The 21793-nt window shown below is 55.0% G+C and overlaps 1 protein-coding gene across 1 annotated transcript in view; it reads left to right on the top strand.

The window, feature by feature from the left end:
- LIN9 (lin-9 DREAM MuvB core complex component) overlaps positions 1-21793 on the top strand; it is a 490456-nt gene that overhangs the window by 77235 nt on the left and 391428 nt on the right. The window contains exon 3 of the mRNA XM_085610417.1: positions 17967-18061. Within this exon, the coding sequence (XP_085466543.1) occupies positions 17967-18061 (95 nt within the window). The remainder of the gene's footprint in view (positions 1-17966; positions 18062-21793) is intronic.

The following is a 21793-nucleotide window of genomic DNA, read 5'->3' as shown; positions in this document are numbered from 1 at the left end:
TTTTACCCATCACCTGACTAGGGCTACTAGCCAGGCAATCCTCATTCTTTTGATGGGGGGGTTCTTGTGGACAGGGGCCCTCTGGGGGTCCACTGGCCTCCCTGACCTCTGCAGCCCTGGGCTGACTGAGGCAGGGTAGAGAGAGGCAGGCTACCTGCACCAGACTGGATCCCACCTTGGAAGGGGCCACTGACATCAGAGGCTCTGCCAGGCCAGGCCTGGCTACCTCTGGGGCAGTTCCTTCACAAGGGGTGAGGTCAGATCCCTGAGGAGGCTGACCTTTTCCTAATGTCTGGGGAGAGGGAGACTTTTCTTCCTCCCCACTACTCTCAGTTTGTGTGGAGTGATCCATTGTTTCAGGCTTCACTACACCTATGTCAGTCTGAGTATAGGCTGAGACCATTACAGCCTTGCCAACCTTTTCAGGGGGGCACTCAGTTTGTGTTTGAGCTGTGACTGTCACAGCTCTGCCAGTCCCTACAGGGAAGTCTGTCTGTGCCTGGGCTGTGGCTACCACTGCCCTTCCAACCTTTTCAGGGAGGAAATCTATTTGGACAGGGGTTGTGAATGGCACAACCCCCCTACCCTTTTGTGAAAGGCCTACCATTTTAGAATGGGTGTCTTGTTCAACTCCAGCCCAAGCTGAGAGTTCTAAGTCATTCCCCAGTAAGCAGTCTACAGGCAAGGTTGGGGACACTGCTACCCTTTTAGGGCCAGTGACCCCTCCCCAGCTGAGACATACCTCTGCCATGGGATGACTGTTCTGTTTGCCATCAATGTTAGTCACCTGGTAGGAGAAACCGGGCAAAAGCTGCTCAGAGGGAACTAGCCAATGGGCCACCATTGTGATGCTAGCCCCAGTGTCTCTGTAGGCCTCAGCTTTTGTACCATTGATGTAGGGCTCCTGTCTGTACCTACCCAAAGTGTTGGGACAGGCAGTGAAGTTGGCAAACCCCATGCCACCATCACAGACAAGAGTGGTTGCTGTAGGGGAATTGGCTAAGCCAGGGTCCCCCTGTGTTCCCCAAGTAAACCCACCCAGATTTCTGGGGGCACTCCCACCACCTGGGGGATTACTGCTGACAGTAATAGGTGGTGTGACAGGAGTAATTGGAGGAACAGTTTTGTTTTTAGCCCTTGGGCAACCGCTGTCAGTTTTCCAATGCCCAGGAGTTTTACACTCATGGCAGTAGGGCTTTTTAGCTGTGGTAGAGGAGGGAGCTTGGGACCCACCACCCTGTGTGGAGTTTTGGGGCCCTGAGGAAGATTTCTCTTTTGCTTTATCCCCACCCTTCTCTTGAGGTTTGGTGGTATCTTTCTTTTGGTCACCACCCTGATTCTTAGGCCTGATCCTGGTCCTGACCCATTTATCTGCCCTCTTTCCCAATTCTTGGGGAGAGGTCAAATCTGAGTCTACCAGGTGTTGATGGAGGAGCTGGTTTTGACAGTTACTTAAAATCTGTTCTCTCATCATCAAATTGTACAATCCTGTATAATCAGATACCTTACTTCCCAGCAACCAACCCTCCAAAGCCTTAGTGGCACATTCAACATATTCAGACCAGTCCTGAGTCTGTGTCTTCTGGGTGTCTCTGAACATTAACCTGTACTGTTCAGTGGTTAAGCCTAACCCATCAACTAGGACACTCTTCAGGACTCTGTAGTTTCTGACATCCTCCTCCCTAACAGTGAGGAGTCTGTCTCTGCCTCTTCCTTCAAAGGAGAGCCAGAGGATTGCTGCCCACTGGTCTTCAGGAACCTGCTGTACTTTGCAGGCTCTCTCAAGAGCAGTTATCCATTTGTGGATATCATCCCCACTTTTGTAGGGGGGCACAACCTTAGACAGGTTCCTATTATCAAAGACCCTATCTTTGTCCTTAGGGACAATGCTGCCACCAGTGGGTATAGACCCACTCTCTTTATGCTGTCTAGCCTTGCTAAGTTTCTCTTCCATCAGGGCTACTTCTAGCTCCTGCTTCCTGATCCTCAGCTGAGCCTCTTGCATCTTGGCCTCATGTTCCCTCCTCTGAGGGGTGGTCATCCTTCTCCTGGAGTGACCTTGAGAGCCTCTAGAGCCATGGGAAGCATTGGAGTCACCTGAGCGATTCCTTTGCCTTCCAAGCCCTGTGTTAAGTCCACTGGGGAGATCCAGTGGGTTGAACCCACTGTCAGTCCCCAATAGCCTTGGTTTAGCTGGGCCAAGTATAATACTTGGCACTGGGCTAGTTCTCCCTTCATCCTCACTACTGTCAGTATCCTTTTCACTCTCATCCTCTGTGGTAGGCATCCCATCTAAGGGGTGACTATTGGGAAGGGGTACTTCAGTGGCACCTTCAGAAGGGGGGCCTCCTGTTCCTGTCCCTAAGGGGGCTAACTGGGAAGCTTTCTTGAGTGCTCTCTGATTCTCATCATTCTGTAAGAGCTCTCTGAGCTCAGCAGAGTTTGGGTTCTTGGGCTGTTTAAGGCCTCTAAGAGTTGCCAAATGCCTGAGCTCATTCTGATTAAGGGTAGCAAAGCTGGATGGTGCCCTCTGGGGGTCACTCTCAACAGAGATGGGTACAGTGGACCCCTCTGCCCCGGCCATTGCTCTTAAGTGTGGGTGGATGTGTTGCAATCTACCTACACTTGGGTTTACCTACTAAACCTATCTAGTAGTTGTAGTCAGGGTGTGCTACTCCCTTTGCTCTACAACAACTAAGTTCAGTAGAACTTAAGTATATCTAATCTTGTTTTATATGTACCTACAGGTACCTATGTGATCTTTCAATTGGTAACCAAGAGATTACAATGGTAAAACACAGCAAGCTCAAATCCAACCGCTGCTCACCAATGTGAGAAGTTGGCCTGGTATATGATGCTCACTAGTTAAAGTGATCACCTTGTACCATGCCAAGCAACCCTTATGGTGTGGTTGTAAGTCAACCTTTTCGGACTAGCTGCCCTAGTGGTAGCGTAGGCTAAGCAGTCTTTGAGGCTAAACTCGTGAAGCGTGTTAAGCCAGCTGTTTTACCAAATGCAACCCCCTTTTATACCAATGAAAGGACACCACACAGATATATATTCAAAATATATATGTATTTATTTCTCAAAGTAACCCCTAGTCTCTTTATGAGCACAGGAGCACAAATCGTCAAACAAGATTATTACAGAATACACAGAAGTTGCACGTTATATGGATAGGCCCTGGTGGCCACTCAAACCATATACTAAAATAGTGGTATAAGTACCACGAACAGAAAAGGGAAAAGGCCTAAGGCCTCTAGAATCGCTGGGCCTACAAGGAGCTAACGTCAGTTAGTGACCAGGAGGTCCACGGGTGGCGTGTGCAGAGCAAATAGTCACACGCGTGCTCCCATAGGTTTCAATGGGTGCGTAAAAAGTACAAAGTTACTGCAAAGAGGATCTTCCGGATGGACTAGGAACTCAAGATTTGGAACACAGGCACTAGAGATGTAATACTACACTTGGGCACAGGTGTGCCAGCTTTACCTCACCCACAGGAAGCGGGTGCATAGGCCTCGAAGTGCGTCGGGTTGCTTCTATCTGTTCCGTGGGGCTTGAAGACAAAGATGCTGCAGGCGGTCGGTCCGGGAGAGATGCAGTGGATCCAAGAGTGGATCGGAGATGTTGAAGACCTGTAAGCAGAGGGGACAGTGTTCACAGTCACTAGCCAGTGACCAGCGTGGCACCAGGTGGGTACCAGGCGATGTCGGGTGCAAACAGGTGATGAGGGGTAGCTTGTCTCCGCAGCCACGTGGTCCCTGAAGGTCGACGACGTCCAGGAGTCGGCTCACGAGCTGTCCCACGCAGGCTCTCGCTGTCGGCGGTGTCGGCGACTTGATCGAAGCAAACAAGCCTTGGCAAAAGCAATTGCAGGAGGATTCGGAAATCAGCTGTTGGTTCTGACCAGCAAGGTCAGAGGGATTGCTCCTTTGGAGGGGAGCAAGGGCCAGTCTGGAGCAACCAGACCAGCGGTGTTTGTCGTAGATTTCGTCGCCAAGATGGCCACTAGCCAGCGGGCCAGCAACCGGTTAGGCGCGTCGAGTGGCAAAATGCAGAAGGGCCCCACGCAGATCGTGGAGATGCTGGAGGGCTCACCTTTGGTGCAGATGCTGCTCGAGGGTTGGGCTTCTCAGGACCCAAAGCACAACTTGGAGGGAGCCTCGGTTGTTGCACTGGTCAGCTTGTCGTAGTCGTTCCAAGATGGCTGGCTCCACGTGTCTCGGTGCCTCCACGGGTCTCCTCTTTTCAGGGACTGTGGATCGGGCGGTGAGAGGTCTGGAGGTCCAGATCTTGTCAGTCTCTGGGCTCGGGCTCCGGCGGGAGGCGGCGGCAAAGCAGACGGTGATTCGCTGGATGGTGCTTGCGTTAGCAAGGTGGTCACTCCCTGACCACAGGGGAGATTTTCTTCAGTCTTCTGTGCAGCAGAATGTCGAAGTTCCCGTCTTCTTCTTAGTTTCAAGTTGATTCCAGGATGTCTGAAGTCTTAGGACACAGCTCCTACCTTTAAGCGGATTCTAGGGGCCGGACTACCTGCTAGGTCCCTCCCTATGGGTGGGACCAGGAAGGGGGGTGGTTACACCCCCAATCCTTTGTCCAGCTCGCCCCAGGCCCGGGACTGGTGTGCCCCAGGACCGGTTTGAACTGGCATATGCACCGAGGCTCCTTGTGAGCCACAGGCATGTCTGGTTTCTTTCAAGCCCTACCTGACCAATACACAAAATCCTGTCTGGGGTGGTGCACGCACCTCCCCTGGCAGGAAACCCTTTGTCCACACCTCCCAAGCTGGAAGGACTCCCAGCAGCGGGAGGGCAGACTTGTGTCTGTGGTGGCAGCATCCATTTTGTGGAGCTGAGGCTATGTCTGATTTTACCCGGGTTTCAGGTACTGTACATGTCGTGTCCCTCTAGAAGGGTGGAATGCTAACCCCGTCGCCAGAATTGGCGAGGGGTTAGTATTCCAATTCGTATGACACCTTACTCGACATGTTTTGATAAAGCCAAACCAAAGATAGCATTTAACCGCGAGGTTCATAATGCACTTAAGAGTATATGGTATGACGATATCTGGAAACAGTAGAAGGAAGTTGTTCCGACCACTGCAGACAGGCTCAGCTCATGCCAGAGCACCATCTCACATGGAACCAAGCACTCTGCCTTCAGGATTGTTAAGGCCTGCCATAGGAGTGACTTATAGGTTACCAGGTGTCCCATTTAAGTTTAGGTATAGGTATACTACACCTAAGTAAGAGGTGATTACACCAACTTACCCCAGCTGAGTGATCAGCCAGTTGTGTCAGATTGTTAGGCCAAGCCTGGGGTGGCATAATACATGCTTCAGCCCCTGGCAGGCCTTGGATACACCAATGCCCTGGGTACCTAGTGTACACTGGTACAGGGGCTGACAGGGTGATCCAACCAATTGGGTATGTACCTAGGGTACATGGAGTCCATTTTACAGAGAGAGCAGATAGCCTGAGAGCCTGAATGGCAGGATCTCAGGCCAACTAAGTCGAAAAACCAGCTAGACACTAGGCAAAAATTTGGGGGTAACCATAGTCAGATATCCACCTTCCTACACTTGGTTAACATCTTGGGCTTGTCTCCACCCACCTCCTCTGGCACCGCAATATCTCTGGAATCCACCAGGGTAGGGGGGGCTCCAAACCTCGACTGATCCTCCATTGGCTGCAGCCAGAGCCTTGGCCTATCTGGAGGGGATTGGGTGCAAAACAGCTGGTCAAGTGTCCTATACCACGACTGCCCACTGAGAAAACCTTAGGGGTGAATATTCTTTTGATCGAGGCCTTTACCTTGTCAAGGGAATTAAATGTGACAAAAAAATTCCCAAGTTTTTTGATAAAGGGTTCACCAAACAGGCCCCCTTGTTTCATGGCCCCTACCTCAGAGGTTCTACAATCTTTGGGTCAACCTTGATGAGAATTGAGCGACGCCGTTCTGTAGACAAGGTGCAGTTAGCATTACCCTAAAAAATCACAGCCTTTTGGGCCCACCCCATGAGGATATCTGGATATATGGGGGAGGCGGACTGGTTGACCTCCTCCACCATGACTGCAATATTTGTGAGGGGGGCTGTTAAATCGAACATCTTATCTTGACATGACTGCCATGAGCGGTGAGTGCCTTTCTTTGGATCTCGGATGTATTAGCCCAAGAAGGTAACCATTCTGGTATCAATTTCAGGGATCATGGCTAGCTGGCCTTTCAGGGAATGATGAGGACATTCCACCCAAAAGCGGGCACAGACTTCTTTTTCCAAGGGTTTCTGTTCTCCCTCTCCCCCTCTGTCCCTCTCTCTCCCCCTCTTGCCCTCTCTCTCCCTCTTGCCCTCTCTCTCCCTCTTTCCCTCTCTCTCCGTCTCTCTCCCTCTTTCCCTCTCTCTCCCTCTTTCCCTCTCTCTCTCTCTTGCGCGTCTCTCGCGCGCCGCTCTCTGCGAGAGAGAGAGAGCGCGCGCGCCTCTCTTGCGCGCTCTCTGCGAGAAAGAGAGCGTGCTCCTCTCTCTTGCGCCTGCGAGAGCACGCACCTCGCGCCTGCGTGAGCGCGCACCTCGCGCCTGCGAGAGAGCGCACCCTCTCTTGCACGCACGCGCTCTCTCCCTCTTGCGCACGCGCTCTCTCCCTCTTGCGCGCGCCCGCTCTCTCCCTCTCTTGCGCGCCCGCTCTCTCCCTCTCTTGCGCGCGCGCTCTCTCCCTCTCTTGCGCGCGCGCTCTCTCCCTCTCTTGCGCGCGCGCTCTCTCCCTCTCTTGCGCGCGCGCTCTCTCCCTCTCTTGCGCGCGCGCTCTCTCTCCCTCTCTTGCGCGCGCGCTCTCTCTCCCTCTCTTGCGCGCGCGCGCTCTCTCCCTCTCTTGCGCGCGCGCGCTCTCTCCCTCTCTTGCGCGCGCGCGCTCTCTCCCTCTCTTGCGCGCGCTCTCTCCCTCTCTTGCGCGCGCTCTCTCCCTCTCTTGCGCGCGCGCTCTCCCTCTCTTGCGCGCGTGCGCGCTCTCTCCCGCGCTCTCCCTCTCTTGCGCGCGTGCGCGCTCTCTCTCCCTCTCTTGCGCGCTCTTCCCCTCTTGCACGCTCTTCCCCTCTTGCACGCGTGCGCTCTCTCCCTCTCTTGCGCGCGTGCGCTCTCTCCCCCTCTTGCGCGCGTGCGCTCTCTCCCCCTCTTGCGCGCGTGCGCTCTCTCCCCCTCTTGCGCGCGTGCGCTCTCTCCCCCTCTTGCGCGCGTGCGCTCTCTCCCTCTCTTGCGCGCGTGCGCTCTCTCCCTCTCTTGCGCGCGTGCGCTCTCTCCCTCTCTTGCGCGCGTGCGCTCTCTCCCTCTCTTGCGCGCGTGCGCTCTCTCCCTCTCTTGCGCGCGTGCGCTCTCTCCCTCTCTTGCGCGCGTGCGCTCTCTCCCTCTCTCCCTCTCTTGCGCGCGTGCGCTCTCTCCCTCTCTTGCGCGCGTGCGCTCTCTCCCTCTCTTGCGCGCGTGCGCTCTCTCCCTCTCTTGCGCGCGTGCGCTCTCTCCCTCTCTTGCGCGCGTGCGCTCTCTCCCTCTCTTGCGCGCGTGCGCTCTCTCCCTCTCTTGCGCGCGTGCGCTCTCTCCCTCTCTTGCGTGCGTGCGCTCTCTCCCTCTCTTGCGCGCGTGCGCTCTCTCCCTCTCTTGCGCGCGTGCGCTCTCTCCCTCTTGCGCGCGTGCGCTCTCTCCCTCTTGCGCGCGTGCGCTCTCTCCCTCTCTTGCGCGCGCGCGCTCTCTCCCTCTCTTGCGCGCGCGCTCTCTCCCTCTCTTGCGCGCGTGCGCTCTCTCCCTCTCTTGCGCGCGTGCGCTCTCTCCCTCTCTTGCGCGCGCGCGCTCTCTCCCTCTCTTGCGCGCGTGCGCTCTCTCCCTCTCTTGCGCGCGTGCGCTCTCTCCCTTGCGCGCGTGCGCTCTCTCCCTCTCTTGCGCGCGTGCGCTCTCTCCCTCTCTTGCGCGCGTGCGCTCTCTCCCTCTCTTGCGCGCGTGCGCTCTCTCCCTCTCTTGCGCGCGTGCGCTCTCTCCCTCTCTTGCGCGCGTGCGCTCTCTCCCTCTCTTGCGCGCGTGCGCTCTCTCCCTCTCTTGCGCGCGTGCGCTCTCTCCCTCTCTCCCTCTCTTGCGCGCGTGCGCTCTCTCCCTCTCTCCCTCTCTTGCGCGCGTGCGCTCTCTCCCTCTCTTGCGCGCGTGCGCTCTCTCCCTCTCTCCCTCTCTTGCGCGCGTGCACTCTCTCCCTCTCTCCCTCTCTTGCGCGCGTGCACTCTCTCCCTCTCTTGCGCGCGTGCGCTCTCTCCCTCTCTTGCGCGCGTGCGCTCTCTCCCTCTCTTGCGTGCGTGCGCTCTCTCCCTCTCTTGCGCGCGTGCGCTCTCTCCCTCTCTTGCGCGCGTGCGCTCTCTCCCTCTTGCGCGCGTGCGCTCTCTCCCTCTTGCGCGCGTGCGCTCTCTCCCTCTTGCGCGCGTGCGCTCTCTCCCTCTTGCGCGCGTGCGCTCTCTCCCTCTTGCGCGCGTGCGCTCTCTCCCTCTCTTGCGCGCGCGCGCTCTCTCCCTCTCTTGCGCGCGCGCTCTCTCCCTCTCTTGCGCGCGCGCTCTCTCCCTCTCTTGCGCGCGCGCTCTCTCCCTCTCTTGCGCGCGCGCTCTCTCCCTCTCTTGCGCGCGCGCTCTCTCCCTCTCTTGCGCGCGCGCGCTCTCTCCCTCTCTTGCGCGCGCGCGCTCTCTCCCTCTCTTGCGCGCGCGCGCTCTCTCCCTCTCTTGCGCGCGCGCGCTCTCTCCCTCTCTTGCGCGCGCGCGCTCTCTCCCTCTCTTGCGCGCGCGCGCTCTCTCCCTCTCTTGCGCGCGCGCGCTCTCTCCCTCTCTTGCGCGCGCGCGCTCTCTCCCTCTCTTGCGCGCGTGCGCTCTCTCCCCCCTTGCGCGCGCGCGCGCTCTCTTCCCCCTTGCGCGCGCGCGCTCTCCCCCCCTTGCGCGCGCGCGCTCTCTCCCCCCCGCGCGCGCGCTCTCTCCCCCCCGCGCGCGCGCTCTCTCCCCCCCGCGCGCGCGCTCTCTCCCCCCCGCGCGCGCGCTCTCTCCCCCCGCGCGCGCGCTCTCTCCCCCCGCGCGCGCGCTCTCTCCCCCGCGCGCGCGCTCTCTCCCCCCGCGCGCGCGCTCTCTCCCCCGCGCGCGCGCGCTCTCCCCCGCGCGCGCGCGCTCTCCCCCGCGCGCGCTCTCCCTCTCTTGCGCGCGCGCTCTCCCTCTCTTGCGCGCGCGCTCTCCCTCTCTTGCGCGCGCGCGCTCTCCCTCTCTTGCGCGCGCGCGCTCTCCCTCTCTTGCGCGCGCGCTCTCCCTCTCTTGCGCGCGCGCTCTCCCTCTCTTGCGCGCGCGCTCTCCCTCTCTTGCGCGCGCGCTCTCCCTCTCTTGCGCGCGCGCTCTCCCTCTCTTGCGCGCGCGCTCTCCCTCTCTTGCGCGCGCGCGCGCTCTCCCTCTCTTGCGCGCGCGCGCGCTCTCCCTCTCTTGCGCGCGCGCGCGCTCTCCCTCTCTTGCGCGCGCGCGCGCTCTCCCTCTCTTGCGCGCGCGCGCGCTCTCCCTCTCTTGCGCGCGCGCTCTCCCTCTCTTGCGCGCGCGCTCTCCCTCTCTTGCGCGCGCGCTCTCCCTCTCTTGCGCGCGCGCGCGCTCTCCCTCTCTTGCGCGCGCGCGCTCTCCCTCTCTTGCGCGCGCGCGCGCTCTCCCTCTCTTGCGCGCGCGCGCTCTCCCTCTCTTGCGCGCGCGCGCTCTCTCCCGCGCTCTCCCTCTCTTGCGCGCGTGCGCTCTCTCCCCCTCTTGCGCGCGTGCGCTCTCTCCCTCTCTTGCGCGCGCGCTCTCCCTCTCTTGCGCGCGCGCTCTCCCTCTCTTGCGCGCGCGCTCTCCCTCTCTTGCGCGCGCGCTCTCCCTCTCTTGCGCGCGCGCTCTCCCTCTCTTGCGCGCGCGCGCTCTCCCTCTCTTGCGCGCGCGCGCTCTCCCTCTCTTGCGCGCGCGCGCTCTCCCTCTCTTGCGCGCGCGCGCTCTCCCTCTCTTGCGCGCGCGCGCTCTCTCCCGCGCTCTCCCCCTCTTGCGCGCGTGCGCTCTCTCCCCCTCTTGCGCGCGTGCGCTCTCTCCCGCGCTCTCCCCCTCTTGCGCGCGTGCGCTCTCTCCCCCTTGCGCGCGTGCGCTCTCTCCCCCTTGCGCGCGTGCGCTCTCTCCCCCTTGCGCGCGTGCGCTCTCTCCCTCTCTTGCGCGCGTGCGCTCTCTCCCTCTCTTGCGCGCGTGCGCTCTCTCCCTCTCTTGCGCGCGTGCGCTCTCTCCCTCTCTTGCGCGCGTGCGCTCTCTCCCTCTCTTGCGCGCGTGCGCTCTCTCCCTCTCTTGCGCGCGCGCGCTCTCTCCCTCTCTTGCGCGCGCGCGCGCTCTCTCCCTCTCTTGCGCGCGCGCGCGCTCTCTCCCTCTCTTGCGCGCGCGCGCGCTCTCTCCCTCTCTTGCGCGCGCGCGCGCTCTCTCCCTCTCTTGCGCGCGCGCGCGCTCTCTCCCTCTCTTGCGCGCGCGCGCTCTCCCTCTCTTGCGCGCGCGCTCTCTCCCTCTCTTGCGCGCGCGCTCTCTCCCTCTCTTGCGCGCGCGCTCTCTCCCTCTCTTGCGCGCGCGCTCTCTCCCTCTCTTGCGCGCGCGCTCTCTCCCTCTCTTGCGCGCGCGCGCGCTCTCTCCCTCTCTTGCGCGCGCGCGCGCTCTCTCCCTCTCTTGCGCGCGCGCGCGCTCTCTCCCTCTCTTGCGCGCGCGCGCGCTCTCTCCCTCTCTTGCGCGCGCGCGCGCGCTCTCCCTCTCTTGCGCGCGCGCTCTCTCCCTCTCTTGCGCGCGCGCGCGCTCTCTCCCTCTCTTGCGCGCGCGCGCGCTCTCTCCCTCTCTTGCGCGCGCGCGCGCTCTCTCCCTCTCTTGCGCGCGCGCGCGCGCTCTCCCTCTCTTGCGCGCGCGCTCTCTCCCTCTCTTGCGCGCGCGCTCTCTCCCTCTCTTGCGCGCGCGCTCTCTCCCTCTCTTGCGCGCGCGCTCTCTCCCTCTCTTGCGCGCGCGCTCTCTCCCTCTCTTGCGCGCGCGCGCGCTCTCTCCCTCTCTTGCGCGCGCGCGCGCTCTCTCCCTCTCTTGCGCGCGCGCGCGCTCTCCCCCTCTCTTGCGCGCGCGCGCGCTCTCCCTCTCTTGCGCGCGCGCTCTCTCCCTCTCTTGCGCGCGCGCTCTCTCCCTCTCTTGCGCGCGCGCTCTCTCCCTCTCTTGCGCGCGCGCTCTCTCCCTCTCTTGCGCGCGCGCTCTCTCCCTCTCTTGCGCGCGCGCTCTCTCCCTCTCTTGCGCGCGCGCTCTCTCCCTCTCTTGCGCGCGCGCTCTCTCCCTCTCTTGCGCGCGCGCTCTCTCCCTCTCTTGCGCGCGCGCTCTCTCCCTCTCTTGCGCGCGCGCTCTCTCCCTCTCTTGCGCGCGCGCTCTCTCCCTCTCTTGCGCGCGCGCTCTCTCTCTCTCTTGCGCGCGCGCTCTCTCTCTCTCTCCCTCTCTTGCGCGCTCTCTCTCGCGCGCGCGCGCTCTCTCCCTCTCTTGCGCGCGCGCTCTCTCCCGCGCTCTCCCTCTCTTGCGCGCGTGCGCTCTCTCCCTCTCTTGCGCGCGTGCGCTCTCTCCCTCTCTTGCGCGCGTGCGCTCTCTCCCTCTCTTGCGCGCGTGCGCTCTCTCCCTCTCTTGCGCGCGTGCGCTCTCTCCCTCTCTTGCGCGCGTGCGCTCTCTCCCTCTCTTGCGCGCGTGCGCTCTCTCCCTCTCTTGCGCGCGTGCGCTCTCTCCCTCTCTTGCGCGCGTGCGCTCTCTCCCTCTCTTGCGCGCGTGCGCTCTCTCCCTCTCTTGCGCGCGTGCGCTCTCTCCCTCTCTTGCGCGCGTGCGCTCTCTCCCTCTCTTGCGCGCGTGCGCTCTCTCCCTCTCTTGCGCGCGTGCGCTCTCTCCCTCTCTTGCGCTCTCTCCCTCTCTTGCGCGCTCTCGCTCTCTCCCTCTCTTGCGCGCGTGCGCTCTCTCCCTCTCTTGCGCGCTCTCGCTCCCTCTCCCTCTCTTGCGCGCTCTCTCTCCCTCTCCCTCTCTTGCGCGCTCTCTCTCCCTCTCCCTCTCTTGCGCGCTCTCTCTCCCTCTCCCTCTCTTGCGCGCGTGCGCTCTCTCCCTCTCTTGCGCGCGTGCGCTCTCTCCCTCTCTTGCGCGCGTGCGCTCTCTCCCTCTCTTGCGCGCGTGCGCTCTCTCCCTCTCTTGCGCGCGTGCGCTCTCTCCCTCTCTTGCGCGCGTGCGCTCTCTCCCTCTCTTGCGCGCGTGCGCTCTCTCCCTCTCTTGCGCGCGTGCGCTCTCTCCCTCTCTTGCGCGCGTGCGCTCTCTCCCTCTCTTGCGCGCGTGCGCTCTCTCCCTCTCTTGCGCGCGTGCGCTCTCTCCCTCTCTTGCGCGCGTGCGCTCTCTCCCTCTCTTGCGCGCGTGCGCTCTCTCCCTCTCTTGCGCGCGTGCGCTCTCTCCCTCTCTTGCGCGCGTGCGCTCTCTCCCTCTCTTGCGCGCGTGCGCTCTCTCCCTCTCTTGCGCGCTCTCGCTCTCTCCCTCTCTTGCGCGCGTGCGCTCTCTCCCTCTCTTGCGCGCTCTCGCTCCCTCTCCCTCTCTTGCGCGCTCTCTCTCCCTCTCCCTCTCTTGCGCGCTCTCTCTCCCTCTCCCTCTCTTGCGCGCTCCCTCTCTCTTGCGCGCGCGCGCTCTCTCTCTCTCTTGCGCGCGCGCGCTCTCTCTCTCTCTTGCGCGCGCGCTCTCTCTCTCTTGCGCGCGCGCTCTCTCTCTCTCTTGCGCGCGCGCGCGCTCTCTCTCTCTTGCGCGCGCTCTCTCTCTCTCTCTCCCTCTCTCTTGCGCGCGCGCTCGCTCTCTCTCTCCCTCTCTCTTGCGCGCGCGCTCGCTCTCTCCCTCTCTTGCGCGCGCGCTCGCTCTCTCCCTCTCTTGCGCGCGCGCTCTCACACTCACTTCCTTGGTTTCTTCGAGTGGTTTTCTGACACCCTTGGAGCAGATTGCTCTAAAAATATGTCTGAGGTGCCCCAGGGTGACCCAGGAAATGGACACATTATTACCCCTATAATGTGGAGAGACCCGTGCCTAACTGGCCACTCCCGATATATAAAAATAAAGAAAAACCCTTGTCTCTAGTAGCTTTCTACCCCCTTTGCGGTCAGATGGGCCTAAAAATCAGGCTGATCTTTCCCCTGGGGCAGACAACGTGCAACATATTGTCCCCATAATGTGAAGCGACTCTTGCCTAAGGGGCCGCTTCCTGATGCACAAAGAAAATCCCTGTTGTCTAGTGGCTTTCTGCTACTTGAGGGCAGATGGGCCTAAAAATAAGGCTGCTCTTCCCTCAGAGGGGCAGAAAGTGCCGAAAGTGTTGCCCCTATGATGGAGAGTGGCCCTTGCCCTAGCGATCAATAAATGTAACATGTCAAATTCAATTCCTGCTGTCTAGTGGGTTTCTGCCCCTGTTTGGGGCAGATCGACCTAAAAATATGGCTGATCTGCAAGGCCAAAATAATGCCCCAAAATAGGGGGAGGGCCATTGCTTAAGGGGCGGCTCTCCCATGTGTTAAATTACAATATCCCTGGTGTCTAGTGGGTTTCTGCCCCCCAGCCAAAATAATGCCTTCAAAAAGGGTAGCGCCCTTGCCTAAGAGGCCACTCCCCCACATGCCAAATAACATATCCCTGGTGTCTAGTGAGTTTGTGCCAAAGTTTGCCAAACTATGAAAGGGAGCGGCCCTTGCCCAACGAGCCGCTCCTAATACCCCCCAAAAATCCCTGGTGGCCTAGTGGATGCATGTTAGACCTGGCATCCTTGCCGTGGTTTTCCCTGACTTTTTGCCTCCACTCCTACATTTTTGACACTGTGATGGATCTAGTTTTGCTGATTTAGATGCTTTGGCACTGTTCAGCAGTAGCAAAGTGCCCAAAGTGCAAGTGCTCCCTGGTTAAATTATTACTGTGATAGGCCAATCATTGATAACCTATTTGCTTTGCCAGTAGGTCCCTAGTAAAGTGCACTGGGTGTGCCAGGGATGGTGATTCAAATGCTACTAGTGGACTTGCAGCACTGATTGTGCCACTCACATGAGTAGCCCTAAAATGGTGTCTCAGGCCTACCACTGCAGTGCCTGTGAGCAGTCTGTGAACTGCCATGCTGTCCTGGCCAGTGTACACACTGGCCAGGCCTGACCCTTTCCTTTTCTTACACATTGGACACCCCTGTGGTAGGCCCAAGGTACCCCCCGGGCAGGGTGCAGTGTATGTGAAAGGTAGGACATGTAGTGTTGGTAACATGTCCTGATGGTGAAATGCTGCCAATTTCAGTTTTTCACTACTGAAAGGCTATCTTGCCCATAGGATAACATGGGGAATGCTGTGTAACATGTTTACCTGCATATCTTCCTATAACGGCAAGATAGACCTATGGAATCTGGTATCCCTGAACTCAGAATTTAATAACACATCTTTTAGTGAAGATGGTTTTTAAATTCTAAGTTTGGAAATAGCACTTTTAGAAAGTGGCTATTTTCTTGTTCAGCCTTTCTGTGTGCCTCTGCCTGTTTGTGGATTGACTGTCTGGTTTGTGAGTGACAGGGGCTGGGGTGGCTCCAGGAGACTGGGTGAATCCGCACTAGGCTGAATAGACACATCTGCATGTAGAGTGGTGGGGAGGAGTAGCACCTGGGTCTGAATAGGGCTGTGCCTGCCTTCCACAATGCTGACTCCACCTCCTGCGGTGCGTATGATGGCCCTGGCCCACACTCACAAAGGAAGAAAATGTGCACTGGCAGAGTGCACCCAGAACTGGGTCCTGGACCCCTCACACAGGAAGAACAACTTCGTGACTGAGGAAAAGTGCTGCCATTGCGGAGTGTCTGGAAGCTGACCTGCAGTTGCTGTGATTGCTGAGGAAGAGGACCAAGGGGCTGTCTGCTGTGTCCTCCTTACCTGAAGAGGAGCTGTGCTGTGTGCTTTGCCCCCTCTGACGTCCACCTGTCTCCAAGGGCCTGGGAAGAGCTGGCCTCCTGTTATCAAACTCAGGGACACAAAGAGTGCGTGTTGCTGCGCACTACCTGTGGCCTCGTGAACACTGCCCTGCCTGCCTGATTGTAATTAACTCGGTGTGCTATCGGCACACAGCGGGGCTCTGCATGGGGTCTGCTGTGCCTCCATCGCAAATCCCCTGAAGGGCTGACTCAGCGCTCGAGAGTGCGTGCCCGTGCACTACCCGAGACCGTAATCAAAGGGGCCGAAACCCCCACCGGCCTGGTCCGAGAAATGAGGAGAGAAGCGCTGTATCAGGAAAAATCACCGCCGCCGGCCCGGGATGCTCGCATGCATTTGTTCCACCCCCCTCGCCGACATCAAGGCAAAGCCGTGCTGGGATTGGTTCCCGCATCGAGGGCTTCAATTAACACAGAGGCTTGCCCTGGCAGAGCTGTGTGAAGTAGTGCGTAGCATGAGGCGTCCCCTAGCAACCGGGGCCTCCCCACACTCGTCATCAAGGGCGGAGCGATCCCAGAAACCAGGGAGCGCCGCCGAGGCAGGAGCTGCCCCGCTGAGGAAGGAGCTGACCCGCTGAGGAAGGAGCTGACCCGCTGAAGATCGGCACAAACTGCCCAGCATCCCCCGCATACACAAGGTAACCGGAGCCTACAAAAGGGGTGAAACCGTGTAGTAATGCACTGCTGGCAGTCCGCTTTGAGAATCATTAAATCCTCGTGGGCGGCTGGCGCGTGCGCGCATTCCCAAGGAAGTGATTTCCCTGATCCAAGTTGAACACGCAACTGTAGCACCTTCCGTGCTACGGCGGGGACGAGATTCAAGGACAGCGCCCTTGCGGTGATTTACGAGTACCGCGGGGCAGTTTATGGGGGTAGTTTATGAGGACAGCGTCCTTTTGGTGACTGGCGCGATCCTGCGCATTTGCTAAGGGGGATTTTCTGAAGGGGATTCAAGCAAAGCCCCAGTAGCACATTCTGTGCTAAGAGTACCGAGGGGCAGTCATCGATTAGGGGCATCTTATTGGCATTTTCCAAGTAATTTCCCCCCACGCTAGCAACAAGGGCTCCCAGCCATACTGAGCCTGCAAGTGGGTTTGTGCTTACCAGAACGTTTCAACAAAGAGAACATAAATAAAGTGAACTGTTTCCACAAGGATTACAAAGAACACTGCGAGAGAACCTTTTTCATTTAAGACACCTTTTTATGGTGTATGTTGTTCTGTCGCTTTTGGTCTGCCTAATCCATATAAAGATAACTTTATTTTTATAAGTAACCTGAGTGGTGTTAATTTGTGGTGTTGCACTATATTACTGTGAGTGTTGGTACAAATACTTTACACATTGCCTTGGGGATAAGCCTGTCTGCTCGTGCCATGCTACCAAGGGAGTGAGCAGAGGTTATCAACATTGTTTTTCCCCCTTACCCTGTCTAGAAGCAAGGGTCTTTATTTGGCTAAAGGTACTTACCTCTGCCAACTAGAGACCCCCAGATCTAACAATGTATTTCTGCTGTGGAATTATGGCCCTACCCGCAGTAGGAATACACTGCTAAGAGACACCGGGGGAAAGGAAAAGCACCCTTCTTTGTTGTCCACAGTGCCCCACAGAGGAAAAAAGCTTCTTTTTTTCCTCCTACATACTGGAAGCATTGGCTTCCAGTGCGTCCCCGACCTGCTCTGATGACGTTCTCTAGTGGGATTCGAATCTTGTGTTGACCATGCTGACTTTACTCATGGGAGCTTAATTTCAGTTGCATAACAGTCGTCTGGTGTGACTTCTCACTCTGAAGACAGTGCTGTTGGTAGCGGTAACGTGTGCCCCATATGATCCCAGATTTCAGACCCTCTCAGTTTGTTTGCCCTTCACGGTTTTCTTCAGTTGTCTTTCCGTACCTGCTCATTTTTCCTACCCAAGACAGTATCTGCCTTTCATATGAGCAAGTCTGTTACTCTTCCATCTTTCTTCCCTCCTTATGCAATCGCAGAAGAGGAGCTGCTGCATAGACTGGAACATGGGCATATGCAATATACTACATCGACCACACTAAACAGGCGTTGACTGTCATCTGTTTTTGGGCTCCCCTGGAGGAAAGAAAGTGCTAGTTGGTAACCGAGCTCACAGTTTTGCATTAGGTCCTCGATCTGTTGTTTCAAGGTCTGTTAAACCTTATCTAACCACGATCTTCTAGCAGGAATTCATGCCCATTCACTTTCAGTACTGCTTCCATGGCTCTCACTAGAGGCTTTACTATGGTGGCTGGTATTGTTTTGCGTCCACAAGGACATCCTTATATACTTTTATCAAATGTCACAACTTCAGACCAATCGCACAGTGATGATTGCTTTACCAGGGCTGTGCTGCATGACGTTCTGTGTTAAACTGTACTACCCGAGGACCCCTCCCGGAAAAGTTTTGCTTTGTGACTAAATCCTAAAGGTAGGAATCTGCTGGAAGATGCATATATCTTAACAAAAATGTACTTAACTTTCGTAGCAATATTTCTTGTGGATACATAATCTTCATGCAGATTCTGCAGCACCCTCACTCCTCCCCTGATGAATGTCTGCCATGATTAAGAACGTGTGCTATAATTGTGACTGTTGATGGTCTCTCAGGCCCTCTTTGTTTGTATCAATAGGACATGGAAAAAGTACAAAGAATTGGCACCAGAATGCCGTTAGGCACTTAATATACTTTAATGTGATCACATTGATCAGGGTGAACCCACTTGGTGGCACTAGAGAACTTTTACTGCGGAAATGTTTCCAGACCGGTTTGCCAGTTAGAGACATCTACAGTAGGATTATGTATCCCCCAGAATTATTGTTACTGAAGGCAAGTAATTCTTAGCAGACTCTTACAGTTCTTTAAAATACTGCATTTTTCTTTTTGCTGCCGTGATTTCTTGATAGTTTAACATTTACTTCTCAATGCATTTCTACAATTGGCTGATTTACAGAAGGAAGCTTATCCAACACCTGGAATGATCACTATACTTCTCCACAGAAAACGCCCACTGGAAATGGCGGCAACTCTGGCTCTGCAATGGAAATGGTAAGATACAACTGTTCAGAAATAATGTTCTTCCATTTTGTACTGTTTTACATTGCATCTCTGCTAACACACCTTTAAACGGCGTGTGTTTACATTTGAAATGTAAGAGCTCCCTTTCACAATGAAAAAATGTGGATGGATTGTGCCCTAACCTGGTTTCCATATTAACCATGACCTCTGCCCGGGTTTTGGAAAGAAAAAAAAAAAAACATCTCCCTATTATTGCTCTCTTCTCTGCTGTGTTGTGGTTCTCTGACTTCCTGCATCCTTGCACTGTGATTGCTACAAATCTGACAATTGAGGCAAATTGACCACTTGATTTCTGTGCAGATATAGGTTTGTAGCTCAATTCGTTCTCATTCCCAAACGAGAAAAAAAGAAAAGAAAATTTGTATATTCGAACTCCTATCCACATGACCGTTCATCTAATCAAATCGTGTTGAACGTACCAAAACTAATTTTATGAGGTGCTTTAGCGCACCAGAGAATTCTCTGCATTCAGCACAATACAAGGGCATTCCCATATCTATATATATATATATATATATATGTGTGTGTGTATATGTATGTGTGTATGTATGTATGTATGTGTGTATATATATATATATATATCCACCACAGCACTCCCACAAAGGAAGAAAAGGTCGCACTCCAACCAGCTTTCAAACTTCGTTTTATTCCTTCAAGGTCGCAGAGCCAACAATTTACCAACGCGTTTCGTTATACCAGATAACTTGTTCACGGTTGTTGTTTGCTCAAACAACAACCGTGAACAAGTTATCTGGTTGGAGTGCGACCTTTTCTTCCTTTGTGGGAGTGCTGTGGTGGCTCAACCGCGAGGCAACGCACCCGTCGAGTAGCGCCTGAAGTCGGGTACATCTGAGCCAATTTCGGATTCATATATATATATATATATATATATATATATATATATATATATATATATATATATTTCACTGAAAAAACCATAGGTTTCACACATGTTATAGTTAGCGGAAATTTTACTGATAAAAAACCAATGAAATTCCCCCGTTATAGTTAGTGCAGGCAACTATAACTCACGCGACCGCAATCCTCTGCTGATGCTAATACTGTATTTAGACACTTATTTGCCCATGTCTTCTTCCATACATTTTTAGCTATACATATATTACAAATATTTTTTTTTCATAAAGACACATATGTCATCAGCAGAAGATTGCGGTCGCGTGAGTTATAGTTGCCTGCACTAACTATAACGGGGGAATTTCATTGGTTTTTTAATCAGTAAAATTTCCGCTAACTATAACATGTGTGAAACCTATGGTTTTTTCAGTGAATTTGCAAGGTTTTTTAAATGCTAATTCCTAACTATAACGTGTGTGAAACCTATGGTTTTTTCAGTGAATTTGTACGGTTTTTTAAATGCTAAGTTACTTTACGCCATTCGTGGCGTGCGCGCCCACTTAACGCAGTTCGTTCCGTCCGCGGTGCGCGAAGCCCACTTTACGCAGTTAGTGCCGTGCAGTTAGTGCCGTGCACGCACGGTGGGCACGCGGTGCGCTACGCGCACCGCGTGCCCACGTTACGCTAGATGGGCCATGTACGCACGATGCGCTTCGCGCACCGTGCGCACATGGAGGACATATGATGCACTTCGTTTTGAAAGGTAATATTTTAATTTTTCGTAATTTTTATAAGCCATGCACAAATGGTGCCCTTCGGGCACCATTTGCACACGGGGTGGACAGAGTGTGGATAATTTTTATTTTTTATTTTATTTTTTGTAAAATATTATAGTTTATCTCATCTGTTATAAGCCATGCAATTGCACACGGGGTGGGGAGAGTGTGGATAATTTTTTTTTTTATATCATTTTTTACCGTACGCGTACGGTAAGCGTAATCGGCGAAATTAGCGAAAAAAAAAAAATCCGTTTTTGGCCTTGGGGGATCTTTGGGGACTCCCTCAACATGGCTATGTGTGTGGGAGCTGTCTAAACAGCCCCTTTACATGTTTTTGTGCTTTGTATTTTCATCATCACTCTCAGTGCGAGAGAGAAAATGGCGGCCGCCGCTTCCTGGTTTCGGCCGATTCGAATGTTTACTAAGATCTAAGAGCCAATCAGAATCGCGCTCGCGCACGCCACCGTACGCGTACGGTAAGCGTACCGTAAGCGCACCGTAAGCTGGCTCAGATATATATATTGATTTAAAGGCTATTTTCTCAGAATCTACTGAACAGATTTACACCAAACCTACAAAAGGCACTTCCTTGACCTGAGGACTACCTCTCTGCCAAATTTCAAGTAATTCTGTTCAGCCGTTCGGGCTGTAGCCCTGTCTAAAGGTCCTATGGAAAAATGCATGGGAAAAACGCGTTTTGGGACCCCCCTTTTATCTCAGCCCCCGCTTGACGAATCCCCCCGAGACTTTCAGGGTAGGAGCGGAGCGTAGCGCCCCACCTATTTTGAAAAATTTGCGAGGATTCGTCGACCGGCGCCAAAGTTATTCAAAATAGAATGTTGCGGATTTCCTATGGAAACGTGGTCCTAACTATAACTACCTACTGGCGACCGCCAGTAGGTAATATATATATATATATATATATATATATTCATATTCTACTGGCACCCTGCCGTGCGCGAGCGCAATTCTGATTGGTTGTTAGATCTTAGTAAACATTCGAATCTGTCGAAACCAGGAAGTGTCGGCCGCCATTTTGTCTCTCGCAGTCCGAGGGAGGTGGAAAATAAAGGTGGAGAACATGAAAAGGGGGCAGGGTGGACAGTTCCTGACCCCCTAGCCATTGTCAGGGGGTCCCCAAAGGACCCCCAAGGGCCATAAATGTTTTTAATATTTTTACCAAAAATCGGGGAGTGCGCTTACCTTGCGCGCACGGTAGAAAAGGGAAAATTACGCGAACGGCGTAAAGTGGGCGCACGGTGCGCGAAGCGCACTGTGCGACCACCAAGCGCGCACGGTGCTCGAAGCGCAACGTGCGCGCACGGTACGCGCACGGTGAAAAACCTTAAAAAATAAAAATAAAAAATACATAACTTAGCATTTAAAAAAACGTACAAATTCACTGAAAAAACAATAGGTTTCACACATGTTATAGTTAGGAATTGGCATTTAAAAAACCTTGCAAATTCACTTAAAAAAACATAGGTTTCACACATGTTCTAGTTAGCTGCACATTTCCCTCGCAAAAAACCAATGAAATTCCCCCGTTATAGTTAGTAAAGGGCACTATAACTCACGCGACCGCAATCCACTGCTGATGACAGATATTACATCACTGACATATGTGTCTTTCTGTAAAATAAATATTTATTAAATATGTATAGCTAAAGGTTAAAGGAAATAAAAATGGGTAAATAAGTGAATAAATACAGTGATGTAATATCTGACGTCATCAGCAGTGGATTGCTGTCGCGTGAGTTATAGTTCCCTTTACTAACTATAACGGGGGAATTTCATTGGTTTTTTACGAGGGAAATGTGCAGCTAACTATAACATGTATGAAACCTATGGTTTTTTAAGTGAATATATATATATATATATATACACACACACAATACAGCAAGAAATAAACACTTAATTGCTGCGTCTTCTAGCAATGCTGTTTATAAAATAGTTTGTTGTATCCCCTCTTTCCGGTGATCTGCAGATTGAGGTTGAGCATAAGCAGAGGCATGCTTCCATTCTGCGTCTTCTAGCTGAGAACCTTTTAATATGCTCTCTGAAATCA

This window comes from Triturus cristatus, chromosome 6 (assembly GCF_964204655.1).
Source record: "Triturus cristatus chromosome 6, aTriCri1.1, whole genome shotgun sequence".
Classification (NCBI taxonomy): Eukaryota; Metazoa; Chordata; class Amphibia; order Caudata; family Salamandridae; genus Triturus; species Triturus cristatus.
This window is presented reverse-complemented; position numbering and strand designations above follow the sequence as displayed.